General features: G+C 47.1%; 1 protein-coding gene across 1 annotated transcript in view; it reads right to left on the reverse strand.

Annotated features, from left to right (window-relative positions):
* myo1ha (myosin IHa) overlaps positions 1 to 14,542 on the reverse strand; it is a 91,031-nt gene that overhangs the window by 59,810 nt on the left and 16,679 nt on the right. The window contains exons 4-8 of the mRNA XM_078227674.1: positions 13,365 to 13,563; positions 10,656 to 10,736; positions 6,784 to 6,963; positions 4,229 to 4,327; positions 2,283 to 2,396 (exon numbers count right to left, since the gene is read on the reverse strand). Coding sequence (XP_078083800.1) covers positions 2,283 to 2,396; positions 4,229 to 4,327; positions 6,784 to 6,963; positions 10,656 to 10,736; positions 13,365 to 13,563 — 673 coding nt within the window. The remainder of the gene's footprint in view (positions 1 to 2,282; positions 2,397 to 4,228; positions 4,328 to 6,783; positions 6,964 to 10,655; positions 10,737 to 13,364; positions 13,564 to 14,542) is intronic.

Raw genomic sequence — 14,542 nt, forward strand, 5'->3', positions numbered from 1 at the left:
CAAAAACAAAGGCAGCAGTAAAGAGAGACGAATCGCACAGGCTTTATAAAAATCCTCTTTGTTCAATTCCTATTGCAACAATCTGAAGGGAGTCGGCAGTCAGGCGACAGAGCTGTCGTCCCTCTTTGGAAAGGTATGGGGATTGGGGGGTGGTGGGGAGGGGGGGGGGGGGGGGGATGGGGGGAGGGGGGCAGTGGTGAACATAACAAAAACCAGAAGGCCGAGGAAGAGAACAAAGCAGCAGAATAAAAGTCATCCTGTTAACTGGTTACTAGTGAAAACGCAGGGATCATCAATGCTTGTCTTCACCACTGAACCTGAAACCAATAGAACAACCTGATCCTATAACAGTTGTGTGATCCACTCCATTCATGTGATGAAGACAAAGATTTGAATAACTGAATCCCTGCAGTGCAGAAGGAGGCTATTCAGCCCATCAAGTCTACACCGACCACAATTCCATCCAGGCCCTATCCCTATAACCCCACATATTTACCCTGTTAATCCCCTGGCACAAGGATCAATTTAGCATGGCCAATCAACCTAACCCACACATCTTTGGGCTGTGGGAGGAAACCGGAGAAAACCCACGTAGACACGGGGAGAATGTGCAAATTCCACACAGACAGTGACCCGAGGCCGGAATTGAACCCGGGTCCCTGACGCTGTGAGGCAGCAGTGCTAACCACTGTGCCACCGTGCCACCCAGACTATTTATCAGACCATTTATCAGACTTAATAACTGTGGGAAAGGTTGAATGCACTTATCCATGTTCTTCATGCTATTCCCATGATAATAAATATTATAGACAGTGATTTTCCTTCTCTCATTGGTTGGCAGGTGTAATATAGCCACAGACTCCATGGTTTTACCACTGAAACTCCCCCAGCAACCTCCAGGTTTTCATTTCTAGTATCATAGAATCCCTACAATGCAGAAAGGGGCCATTCAGCCCATCAAGTCTGCACTGACCACAATCCCACCCAGGCCCATAACCCTACATATTTACCCTGCTAATCCTCCTGACACTAAGGGTCAATTTAGCATGGCCAATCAACCTAACCTGCACATCTCTGAATAGTGGGAGGAAACCCAAGCATCTGGAGACACGGGGAGAATGTGCAAAGTCCACACAGAGGCTGGAATTGAACCCGGATCCCTGGCACTGTGAGGCACCAGTGCTAACCACTGTGCCAGCATGCTGTGTTCTGGTTCTAAAGGTTCCCTCACTCAAGTAATTTTCGTAAGTAACTCCAGGGACTGTTGGATGCATTTTCTGACTGCACTTACCCAGCGCAAATGCTCAGCCAATCAGATTTCAACTAGGAAAGCATGCATTGTGCAATAGCCAATCGTTCTCCATTCAATAATTGCACACAGGGAGTTTCCTGATAGGACCAGAAGAAATAGGAGCAGCAGCGGCCCCAAACGGCCCCTCAAATCCGCCTCACCATCTGATAAGATCCTCTCACTTTCCTCACCTATCCTGTTACCTCTTGATTCCCCTAGTGTCCACGAGTCTATCAATCCCAGTCTTGAATATGTTCAGCAGTAAGCATCCACGACACTCTGAGGTCGCGAATTTAAAAGAGTCACAAATCTCTGAATGAAGAAATGTCTTCCTTTCTCAATCCTGAATGGCCAACCCTTTATTCTGAGTTTATGCCCTTTAGGTCTCAACTCTCCAGCCAGGGGTAACAGCCATTCACCTGATACCGTGTCAAGCCCTCACAGAACCTTATAAGTTCTGGAGCGGGACATGAACACAGAGCTTCTAATTCACAGGCAGGAACTCTACCGGCTGAAACACGAGGCCTCCAGATTTTCACTACCTGGACGGCACGGTGGCACAGTGGTTAGCACTGCTGCCTCACAGCGCTAGGGACCCTGGTTCAATTCCGGCCTTGGGTGACTGTCTGTGTAGGGTTTGCACATTCTCCCCGTGGCTTTCCTTCGGGTGCTCCGATTTCCTCCCACAGTCCAAAGATATGCATGTTAGGTGAATTGACCATGCTAAATTGTCTCTTGGTGTCCAAAGATGTGTAGGTTAGATAAATTTGTGGGGTTACAGAGATAGGGTGGGTGAGAGGGCCTGGGTAAGATACTCTGTCAGAGATTTGTTGCAGACTTGATGGGCTGAATGGCGTCTTCTGCACTGTAGGAATTCTACGGTTTGTCTAAGAATCTCTTAGCATTATTCCCAAACAGCCTAGCTCCAATTTTAAGGTCATGTTTGGGATTGCTCCATCAGAGGAAATAGTTTCCCTCCAATCATTGTTACCTTAGAGATCCACCTGATTTCCTTGTCAACCGTGATGTTGGCATGTCCTTGGCCATTGACACTGAACTGGATGTTTCCCAGATGCAGAACACTGGCTATAATGCCCAACAGGTCCTGGGGACACAAAGACAAGTTATCAATGTCTATATACATTAGCCAGAGAATTAGTCATCAAAATTGACATTGACTTGGCATCGAGACAAGGAACCCAATCTCTCAGTGAGGGCGGGATTTTCCAGCCGCGCTCACCCCAATGCCGGAAAATTCCACCCAAGGTCAACGGACCTTTGCATGGTCCATGTCCCTCCTGCTACGATTCCCTTGGCAGCGGGATGGGAAAATTCTGCCCATAGAGTTTTATAGCACAAAAAGAGGCCCTTCAGCCCATTGTGTCTGTGCTGGCCATCAAGCACCTATCTATTCTAATCCCATTTTCCAGCACTTTCCATGGTCTTGTCTGCTATGGCAAATATCAGTCACTAAGATTTATTGGTAATATTTCTGGGTTTCGGTCTATCTCCGAGGATGTTCCAAGGCATCACGTACCATGACTTACTTTGAAGTTCAGGATGTAAGTGAATGCAGCAACCATTTTGCACACATCTAAGTCCCAGCATGAGGTGAATCAATAGTTCATTTGTTTTTGAAGGGATGGCTTGAGGGATAGAACACAAGAACTCCCAACTCTTTGAATAGTGTTATAGAAATTTAAGATCCATTTGCATAATAGGATCAGACAGAGGGAGCCTCAGTCTAAAAGTTCAAAGGGCCACACATTTTTCTTAATAAAGATGCATCTGTAGATCTGAGTGCAAAGTGCAGAAGACCTAAACTTCTTAAAGCACTGAAATTTAAACTACAAACCACGGAACGGAGATGTGGATGGTACCAGTTGATGGTCAGTTAGCTCAGTTGGCTGGACAGCTGGTTCATGATGCAGAGCGATGCCAACCGCTTGGGTTCAATTCCTGTATCGGCTGAGGTTATTCATGAAGGCCCCACGTTCTCAACCTTGCCTGAGGTGTGGTGATCCTCAGGTTAAATCACCATCAGTCAGCTCTCCCCCTCAAAGGGGAGAGCAGCCTATGGTCATCTGGGACTGTGGTGACTTTTCCTTTTGATGGACAGCTGGGGGTCTCAATGAGAGGAAGCAGAGTTGCTATTCCAGCAGCACTAACCTGTGTTCAGCAAGAGTTTAATTGTTCTGCGCTAGAGGGGTCATCTTGTACCTAGGTAGGGGTCCTGGAGTGTGATTTGGTAACGGCAATAATTGTACACTCAGTGACAGGGTCCAAGCAGATGAGGCAAACAACCACACACTAAACCCTTAGCAGCAGTTGCATGGCGACCTTATCACCTCCAATTTCTCCTCCAAGTCACACAACACCACGGCTTGGGCGTATACCACCATCGGCACGGTAGCACAGTGGTTAGCACTGCTGCTTCACAGCTCCAAGGTCCCGGGTTCAATTCCCGGCTCGGGTCACTGTCTGTGTGGAGTTTGCACATTCTCCTCGTGTCTGCGTGGGTTTCCTCCGGGTGCTCCGGTTTCCTCCCACAGTCCAAAGATGTGCGGGTTAGGTTGATTGGCCAGGTTAAAAAATTGCCCCTTAGAGTCCTGGGATGTGTAGGTTAGAGGGATTAGCGGGTAAAATATGTGGGGGTAGGGCCTGGGTGGGATTGTGGTCGGTGCAGACTCGATGGGCCGAATGGCCTCCTTCTGCACTGTAGGGTTTCTATGATTTCTATGATCGCTGCACCTTCACCGTATCTGAATCAATGTGCCGGAACCGCTACCTGTGATTACCTGTGGGTGTACCTTCACCACATGGACTGCAGCAGTTCAAGAAGGCAGCTCACCACCACCTTCTCAAAGGTAACATGAGCAACCAGCCTTACCGATAATCACGGTCACAGCCTGAGAATGAATTTTTTAAATAACTCACGTTGATGTCGTTGTCAGTGAAATCAATCACGGACAATGCTTTCCGAACAATCTTCCAGCCATTTTTGTCATTGATGGAGCTCACTTTGGCACACTCGCCCTGTTGAGAGACAGCAGGAGGAAAAAACCCTCTGTGATCAAGACACAGAACAGAGAATGGAACAAAATCAGGAGCTGGAAACCACAGCTGGACTTGAAGGAGTAGTACTGGACCTGTCGGGCCCAATGGCCTTTTTCTGTCCTGTAAATACTGTTTATTTTATTTAGTAACATCACTAGTAGGCTTTCAGTGTGATATGAACATTCTAACCCTAAGGACTCCCACTATTTAATCGCCTTTTCACAATTCAGATTTTGAAGTTTGCAGCTTTGAGGTGTTGAGCCGGTTTACCCGGTAGGAAGCGGAGTCTGTCAGAGCAGGATTTATTCTTTAATCATAGAGTCACATGCTCGCCTGCCCGAGGCTCGTAAGATCCAGCCCGAGGCCAAAGGAGAATGCCATCCAAGAGCCTCACCCGCCCTGTGCCAGTAAAATTCCGGCAATAGTCTTAGATGTTTACAGCATGGAAACAGGCCCTTCGGCCCAACTTGTCCATGCCGCCCTTTTTTTAACCACTAAGCTGGTCCCAATTGCCCACATTTTGCCCATATCCCTCTATACCCATCTTACCCATGTAACTGTTTAAATGCTTTTTAAAAGTCAAAATTGTACCCGCCTCTACTACTGCCTCTAGCAGCTTGTTCCAGACACTCACCACCCTCTGAAGGGACAGCAGGCACCTCTCCCCTCTCACCTTAAACCTATGCCCTCTAGTTTTAGACTCTCCAACCTTTGGGAACAGATGTTGGCGATCTACTTTATCTGTGCCCCTCATTATTTTATAGACCTCTATAAGATCACCCTTAAGCTTCCTACACTTCAGAGAAAAAGAATCTGTGCTGGTTACAGAGAATACATGGCACAGAAAGAGGCCATTTGTTTAAGTTCCACTTAATTTTCTTCCTGCCTTTCCTCATCTAACTGTCTGAATCGTCCTCCTGTCCCTCCTCCCTCATCCAGCTTCCCCTTAAATGCACCTATTCTACTCACTTCAACCACTAGGGGGAGATGGTGGCATGGTGGTACTATCACTGACCTAATAAACCAGCAGTTCAGACTAATATAAGTGTGGGTTCAAATCCTACCACAGCAGATAGTGGATTTTGAATTCAATTGATTAAAAAAAATCTGGAATTGAAAGTTACTGGACTGATGGCTTTGTGGTCATCAATTGTTGCAAAATCTCATCTGGTTCACCAGTCCCTTTTAGGGAAGGAAGTCTACTCTCCTTACCTGGCGTGGCCTACATGTGACCCATAGCAATATTGTCTGAAATGGTCTGGCGAGCATCATTTCAGGGGCAATTAGGAATGGGCAACAAATGCTGGCCTTGCCAATCAATGAAAGAATAAAATTTTAAAACTCTATGATTCTATAAATATAGAAAGAGTATTCTCTGGCACAAGTTGACTAAGACACTAACACTATCTCCTGGCTCAGACACGTACAAATAAGCAATCTACTTTGGGCAGTGATGATAGGGGGAGGTCCGTGTGTCTGGTTTCTAGTTGTGGAGCTGCCGGTCTCAGACTGGGGCAGACAGGATGAGAGGTCACACAACACCAGGTTATAGTCCTACAGGTTTATTTGAAATCACAAGCTTTCGGAGCGCTGCTGCTCCTTCGTCAGGTGAAGTGGAGAGAGGTGCGCAGGCAAAGAATATATAGGTGGAGTGATGATAGCCCAACACTAGCAGGTAATCAAGAGTGTCAAAGGATAAGAACAGACAGTGCGGTGCAGTGTAGGCTGGCTGAATAACAAGCCTTTACAAGTAATCACGAGTGCTAATAGACAAATGCAAGCAGTTTAGTATAATCACTACGTGTAAAGTGTCGACAGGCTGTGTAACAATTGAATGGATGACCTAAGAACCGATAATTTAAGGCAGAGAGATAATTACAAACAATCAAAGAGTAAGGTGGTGCTAAATCAAACTGTGAGTGTCAGGCTATCGTCACTCTGCCCATGTATTCTGTGCCTGCGCACCTCGTCCCACTTCACCTGATAGAAAGATAGCAGATAGGAGCAGGAGGAGGCCATTCGGCCCTTCAAGCCTGTTCCGTCATTCATCACGATCATGGCTGATCATCCAACTCAATAGCCTAATCCTGCCCCAAGTGCTATATCCAGCCGCCTCTTGAATACATTCACTATTTTGGCATCAACGTAATGAATTCGTAATGAATTCCACAGGCTCACCACTCTTTGGGTGAAGAAGTGTCTCCTCATCTCCGTCCTAAATGGTCTACCCCGAATCCTCAGACTGTGACCCCTGGCTTTGGACTCCCCCCACCATCGGGAACATCATCCCATGATGAAGGAGCAGCGCTCCGAAAGCTTGCGATTTCAAATAAACCTGTTGTCCTCTAACCCCTGGTGTCGTGTGACCTCTCATCTAGTTTCTAGTTGAGGTGATGCTTCAGTTGACGATGCTGCCACCCCCCCCCAGCCCTTACCTGGATAAGGTAGTGGTATTGGAGAGGATTGCGTTCCAGACCCAGCCAGCGAAGTAGTTCCTCCTCCCCTCCCTCCAGCAACTGGTAGAAAATATGAAAGTTCCGCTCTCCATGGTTCTGATGGGCCACCCTTGACTTCTCCAGGAGGTAGCTGAGGATGTGGCCCCCGACTGGAGCCCCCTGGAAACAGAGCAAAGTCGAGCTGGGGTGTTTTATAGACAATGAATGCACAGACCAAGAGGGGACAGTGAACTTAGAGCGTTATAATAGCTGTCTGAACACCAGAATCTAGTATAAAGTATCACTGAATGCAATAATGGGATCAGAAACAAACAAGAACCTGCATTTATATAGCACCCTCAATGTAGTTTGGTGGAATCTACATTTTCTCTCCTCTCTGTAACTCCTTTCCTTTGCTTGGGGTTATGTTGACAATTCAGAGGCACACACAGATCAATGAGCAGGACTTTCGTTGCTCCAAAGCAAAATGAGTTAAACTGATGCATTGTCAACCCAGCCTTTTTTATATCAAAAACCAACAGATTCAGGCCTCATGCACAGGCCTAGAGTTGCCTGGCATCCTAAGACTGTTCTTGATTTCCCAGCCAGAAAAATAACCTCTCAGATGTCTACCTGGTCAAACCCCTTCAGAATCGTGTATGTTTCAATGAGATCACCCCTCATGCTTCTAAATTCCAGAATAGGTTTAGGCCCAATAACGCAACCTCTCATCCCAGGGACCATCCAGTGAACCTTTTCTGTGCAGGCACCATTGCAAGTACTCATTAGAAATGGAGACTAAAACAGTACACAGGGCTCCAGCTGTGGCCTCACCAAAGCCCTATATAACTGCACCAAGATTTCAGATAAAACATATACTGAACATCTAAAGGCAGCCTGTTCCATCCAGGGCACCATTTTCAGTTCCTAATGAGAGTCAGAAACTCTTCGCGGGTCTTTGGGTCTTCCTGGAATGCACCTAACATAGTGCTGGTTACAGTTTTACTGTTCATCTTCTGTACTCCCCTCATCACCATACACATGAAATAGTTTGTGACTGTCCGCATGTGATGATTCTTTCAGACTGCAATGCAAACCAATATGTTTCCAACTAGAGCCACAAGGAACATTAAAATATAACCAGTGCAGAATGAGGCCATTTGGCCCATTGAGTCTGCACCGACCACAATCCCACCCAGGTCCTATTCCTCTAACCCCACATATTTACGCTGCTAATCCCCCGACACTAGGGTCAATTTAGCAAGGTCAATCAACCTAACCCACACATCTTTGGACTGTGGGAGCACCCAGAGGAAACCTACGCAGACACAGGGAGAACATGCAAACTCCGCACAGACAGTGGCCCGAGGCCGGAATTGAACCCAGGTCCCTGGCGCTGTGGGGCAGGAATGCTAACCACTGTATCACCATGCCGCCCTGCCTTCCTTATTCTTGTATTCTAATCCCCTTGTAGTAAAGAGCAACATGTTATCTGCCTTCCTTAATGCTTGCTGTAGCTCCATGTTCTCCTTCTGTTCCTTGTAATGAAATGCCCAAGTCCCTCACAACCGCAACAATTCAAACCTATGAAAAAACATTCTGTCTTTCTATTCTTACAGCAAGAATCACCTCATCTTTCCCCACATCTGCCACCTTGTAGCCCCCTCACTTAACGGATGGAACTTAAACCATCCCCCTTGCCCTGCCCAGGGTGAGCTTGGAGGCCAGTAGGGTATTTAATTGGGTCAGGGGGTGTAGGGTAGAAATCACCTTCCTGCCTTTGCCCCAATTACATCTGAGGGCAGGAAGACATGTGAATGACCTTTCCACCCCAGTTAGACCCTAATGTGAGCAATTGAGGGCCTTATCCTGCTGACCCTTGATGCGCGATATAACTCACGAGGCTAGAGATGCTCGAGGAAATAAAGGCTTTTATTAACTACTACAATAGAGCGACCATATATAATACACGATCCTAGACTGAGGGGTCCCAGACAGAGCAGTGACCTTTATACCTCTCCCAGGAGGCGGAGCCCGACTGGGATGTACCATAATAACTATAATACAGGTAGAACAGCCCAACCCTAACCCCAACAACAACATATATACAGACTCGTAGTACTGGCCAGACCCTGGCTCAGTACTACCTGGTGGGAACCAACGATGGTTCACCACAACCCTCAGATTAAACTAGCAGTGGGGCAGGCGTGTCATCACGCAGGGTGCCCCAAAAAGCAAACCTCAGTTGGCCTTGTTTGCAGATTCCTGAGGGGGCCTCATTATCTAGCACTTAGTGCGTGGCAGAGAGATTTGGCATCAGAAAAGGGGTACCTACTGAGGGCCACCACCTGTCCTTTCTTCCAAACCCTCTCCACCCAGACAGTAACCTCCTCCTTGTGACCATCCCTCCTCATTGACTGTAACCGGGGTCCCTCGTCAATCCTAGGCCTCTGGTGGCAGCTGTCATCGCTCCTGGCGACTGAAATGGAGACTTTGATTGGCCAGTAGCTCTCAGGGGTGGGATTTCTACCTGTGGGGTCCTTGATCCCAGGCAAGTCCAGCTTCTGGCCATTGGTGCATGATTGGCACTTCATACAGCAGGCCTTCTCCAGAAGGAGGTGACATGGGGGGTTGTTGGCTCGCCAACCAGCAGGCGAGACTCCCATCATCTGGATTAAATTCCATCCAGAATGTGTATATCTCTTTGCAATCTTACTGTGTCCTCCTCACAGTTTATTTTCCCACCTGGCTTAGATTTACATGTTTCATTGTATTTATGTTAATATGTGGCCTCTCTGATGACAATAAATTTCTGCGTAACCAAATTAAATGCAATCTTCTTCAAGCTCAACACCATCCAGGACAAAGCAGCCCGCTCGATTGGCATCCCATCTATAAACATTAATTCCCTCCATCACCAACACACAGCGCCAGCAGTGTGTGCCATCTACAAGTAGCACTGCAGGAACTCACCAAGGCTCCTTAGGCAGCACCTTCCAAACCCATGACCATTACCACCTAGAAGGACAGGGGCAGCAGACAGCACCACCTGCAGGTCCCCCTCTGAGCCACTCACCGTCCTGTCTTGGAAATATATGATTGTGCCTTCACTATCGCTGGGAAAAATCTTGGAACACCCTTCCTAACAGCACTGTGGATGTACCTGCACCACATGGACTGCAGCAGTCCAAGAAGGACCACCATCTTCTCAAGGGAAACTAGGGATGGGCAGTGACGCACACATCCAGCGATGCACACATCCCATGAATGAATAAAAAAATTTGAACCACAACTCTCTCTAAATTGACCATCCCCCAGCTAACCCGGCCACTTTTGACCAGCCCAGCTTCAGTTCATTTGGAAAGATGGTGCTGTAATGAGAGCTTGTACATTGATGTGACAGCGTATACAGAGCTTTACTCTGAATCTAATATAACCCATACATTAATGGAACTCTACTCTGCATCTAATCTCTGATGAACATTAGTGGATCACTCAGTGGAACAGAGGTGATTTAGTCCAAATTGAACCCCTGCTCTACTTGGCTTTGAGGGCATTTGATTGGGCTGTCAAAGGAGCTGTGCCCTCCATCAAACATGTTCTGAGCATTGCTGTAAATGCATCCCTACTGGAGTGAAATCAGGACTCATCGCACTCTCCCTTTCTCTAATTCATTCATTCACCTATTTTAAAACTCCCGTACTCCTCGGCACCCCAAGGCTTTATTCATTCTTCTAGCATTTGGATTTTTCAACCAAAAACCTATTCGCTATTTCCTCTCCCACCCCCAGCTTATCTTCTCATCATCCTTGGGTGTCGTCATTGTAAGACCTGACCCTTGACCTTGTCTTATATCAATATATGGTTCATACCGTATAGCTGAACTGGATATCCATGTATTTTCCAAACCGGCTGGAATTATCATTCCTTAGGGTCTTGGCATTCCCAAAAGCCTGAAATAAAATACAACACAAGGCATTGGAAACACTTATTTGGAAACCACATTTAGAAACATAGAAATAGAGAAACTAGAAGCAGGAATAGGCCATTCGGCCCTTTGAACCTGCTCCACCATTCATTTTGATCATGGCTGACCATCAAATTCAATATCCTGATCCCCTCTTCCTCCCATATCCCTTGATCCCGTTAGCCTCAAGAGCTATGTCTAACCTCTTCTTGAAATCAGACAGGGAACGAAGATGGACGGGCTGAGGGGGGTGAGAGGGGTGCGGGAATGCCTTCTTTCATTAATCTTTTCTAAGACCAGGGACTGGATTCTCAAGTGTCTGTGGGAGACAGGTCAGGTGTGGACGCGCTTTGCAAACAACGCCCTGGGATGATGCGTCAGTCCCCGGAAGGTGCTGCATTTTTCGAAACAAGGGCTGGGTGTAGAGGGGGCGGGGGGGAACCAGCTGGTCACATGCCTCCGATTCACTGTCTGTTAAGCTCCTTGAAGAACTCATTCTTCAATGAACAAGGCAACATTTTCAAAGCGGCGGATGGGAAGAGTGAACAGTCTGGGCATGTTAGTCACAGTAAGCGGGAGCAGAGCGGTGCACACTGTATAGGCATCGCTGATTGAAAAGAAAGGGAAATTCTAACTGATGTGCTCAAATTGGAGTGCAAAGTCACCATGGTTTCAGCAGAGCAGATCAAGAGCATGGCTTAGCGTTTGGTCAATGAAGTTGCTGGTCCTCAGCTTTCCTGCTCGCTCCGTTCTGGAAGACAATGGCAATCCCAGTCACAGCTGCCCTGAGGTTTGCCATCCAGATCCAGTTACCAACTCCAGATAGTACCTAATGCCAATGGTTGGGTGCCAAGTGCGCCCCGGCCCAATGAGGAGCTCAGCACGCAAAAAGACATGGCGTGGGGTCAGGAAACGGAAATATAACCGGAAATATAGGGGAGGCGATGGCCTAGTGGTATTATCACTAGATTATTAATCCAGGAACTCAGGTAATGCTCTGGGGACCCGGGTTCAAATCACACCACGGCAGATGGTGGAATCTGGATTCAATAAAAGATATCTGGAATTAAGAATCTACTGATGACCATGAAACCATTGTCAATTGTCAGAAAAACCCATCTGGTTCGCTAATATTCTTTAGAGAAGGAAATCTGCCATCCTTACCCGGTCTGGCCTACATGCTCCAGAGCCACAGCAATGTGGTTGACTCTCAACTGCTCTCCAAGTGCAACTAGGGATGGGCAATAAATGCTGGCCAGCCAACGACGCCCATGTCCCAGGAATGAAGTTTTAAAAAATTCTTGAGCCTGGAATGAAAATCCAGTCCTATGGTCCCCCACTGAGGATGATTTTACAATCCCATCACCTCAACAGGGGACCCCCAGAACAGCAGGCTGATGACTCAATGGAAATTGAGTTTGCACATTCTCCCCGTGTCTGCGTGGGTTTCCTTTAGGTGCTCCAGTTTCCTCCCACAATCCAAAGATGTGCAGGTTGGGTTGATTGGCCATGATTGTCCCTCAGTGTCAGGGGGATTAGTAGGGTAAATATTTGGGGTTACAGGCATAGGGCCTGGGTGGGACTGTGGTCGGTGCAGACTCGATGGGCTGAATGGCCTCCTTCTGCACTGTAGGGATTCTATGGATGAAATGTGCTGATCCAAGCCCATCATCTTTCTGAGATTAATTGTAACAAAAACAACAACTTGCCTTTATATAACACCTACACCATGGTGGAACGCCTCACAGTGATTCACGAGACCATCAGCAAACAATATCAGATACTGAGTCACACATGGAAATATTAGGCAAAGTGAGCAAAAATGTAGTCACAGAGGTAATTTGTAAGGAGCTTCTTAAAGGAGGAAAGAAATGTAGAGAGGCGGTCCAGGTTTAAGGATGGAATTCCCAAAAGCTTAGGGCCCCCAGCAGCTGAAGGCACAACTGCCAATGGAGGAAGGGTTATAATTGGAAATGCACAGCAGGCCAGAATTGGAGGAGTACAGGTCCCTTGGAGGATTGTGGGGCTGGACGAGATTACAGAGATGGGGAGGGGCAAGGCTGTGGAGGGACTGAAAACAAGTCTGGCAATTTCAAAATTTAGTCATTGCCAGAACGGGAGCTCAGTCTGTTCTCCCTGGGATGATGGGCAGACAGGTCTTAGTACCTGGGCAGTGAAGTTTTAGGGGAGGCAATGGCCTAGTGGTATTATCGCTAGACTATTAATCCAGAAACTCAGCTAATGCTCTGGGGACCTGGGTTCAAATCCCGCCACGGGAAAATATCTGGAATTAAGAATCTACTGATGACCATTGTCGATTGTTGGAAAAACTCATCTGGTTCACTCATGTTCTTTAGAGAAGGAAAACTGCTGTCCTTACCAGGTTTGGCCTATATGTGACAGCGATGCGCTTGTCTCTCAACTACCCTCGGGCAACTAGGGATGGGCAATAAATGCTGGCCAGCCATGTCCCACAAATGAATTTAAAAATTCATGTGGTATTGTTCTCCAGCCACTGCACTTTACACATTCAAACTGTGATGTGCTCATCGAGGCTAAAGCTGCAGACAGAAACACCAATCATTATTCCATACTCTGTGTTCTGGGTGCTCACCTCGAGTACAGGGTTGGACAGCAGGAGGCGGTCTCTCACCACTTGCAGCTGCTCGGTGGTCTGGCAAGTCTTGGCATAGAACTCGAGGATTTTCTTGGAGGCTTCAGTCTTCCCCGCTCCACTCTCTCCAGAAATCAGGATGAAATGGTTGTTGTACTCGGTGCACATCACCCGGTATGCATTGTCAGCAATGGCGTAGCTATAGGGGACAGAAGCAGTTGGATCTCTGGTACAGCTCACTTTTCCCAATGAATCACTTTTTGCATTCCTCTCCCAGACCCACAACCACCACTTAGAACAAGAGAGCACCACTTAGAACAAGAGAGCACCACTACCTCCAAGTTACCTTTCAACTTGCATACCTGGTTTGGACATATAACACCCATTCCTGCTATGGGGTAGATTCAGAAAGAATGTTCCCGATGGTGGGGGACTCCAGAACTAGGGGTCATTGCTTGAGGCTAAGAGGTAAACCTTTTAGAACTGAGGTAAGGAGAAATTTCTTCACCCAGAGGGTGGTGAGTCTGTGGAATTCACTACCACAAAAAGTAGTTGAGGCTAAAACACTGTCTGATTTCAGAAGAAATTAGATATAGCTCTTGGGGCTAAAGGGATCAAGGGATATGGGGATAAGGGGGGATCAGGATCTTGAATCTGATGATCAGCTGTGATCAAAATGAATGGCGGAACAGGCTCAAAGGGCCGAATGGCCTACTCCTGCTTCTAGTTTCTATGTTATGTTTCTGTGTATCATAATGGTCCTCAGTCCCTTATTATATTCCTTATGCAGTTTTGACTGTGTGGCCAAATTCCCCCCCCAACTCGATTTTCAAGTTTACTCATGACGCCACCTTAGTGAGTCGGATTTCAAACAATGACGAGACAGAGTACAGGAATGAGATAGAGAATCTGGTGAACTGCTGTGATGACAATAATCTCTCCCTCAATGTCAACAAAGCAAAGGAGATAATCATCAACTTCAGGAAGCATAATGGAGGGCATACCCCTGTCTACGTCAATGGGGATGAAGTAGAAATGGGCGAGAGCTTCAAATCTTTAGGTGTCCAGATCACCAACCACCTGTCCTGGTTCCCCCCATGCTGACACTATAGTTAAGAAAGCCCACCAACGCCTCTACTTTCTCAGAAGACTAAGGAAATTTGGCATGTCAACTATGA

Source organism: Mustelus asterias, chromosome 13 (genome assembly GCF_964213995.1).
Source record: "Mustelus asterias chromosome 13, sMusAst1.hap1.1, whole genome shotgun sequence".
In the NCBI taxonomy this organism is placed as follows: Eukaryota; Metazoa; Chordata; class Chondrichthyes; order Carcharhiniformes; family Triakidae; genus Mustelus; species Mustelus asterias.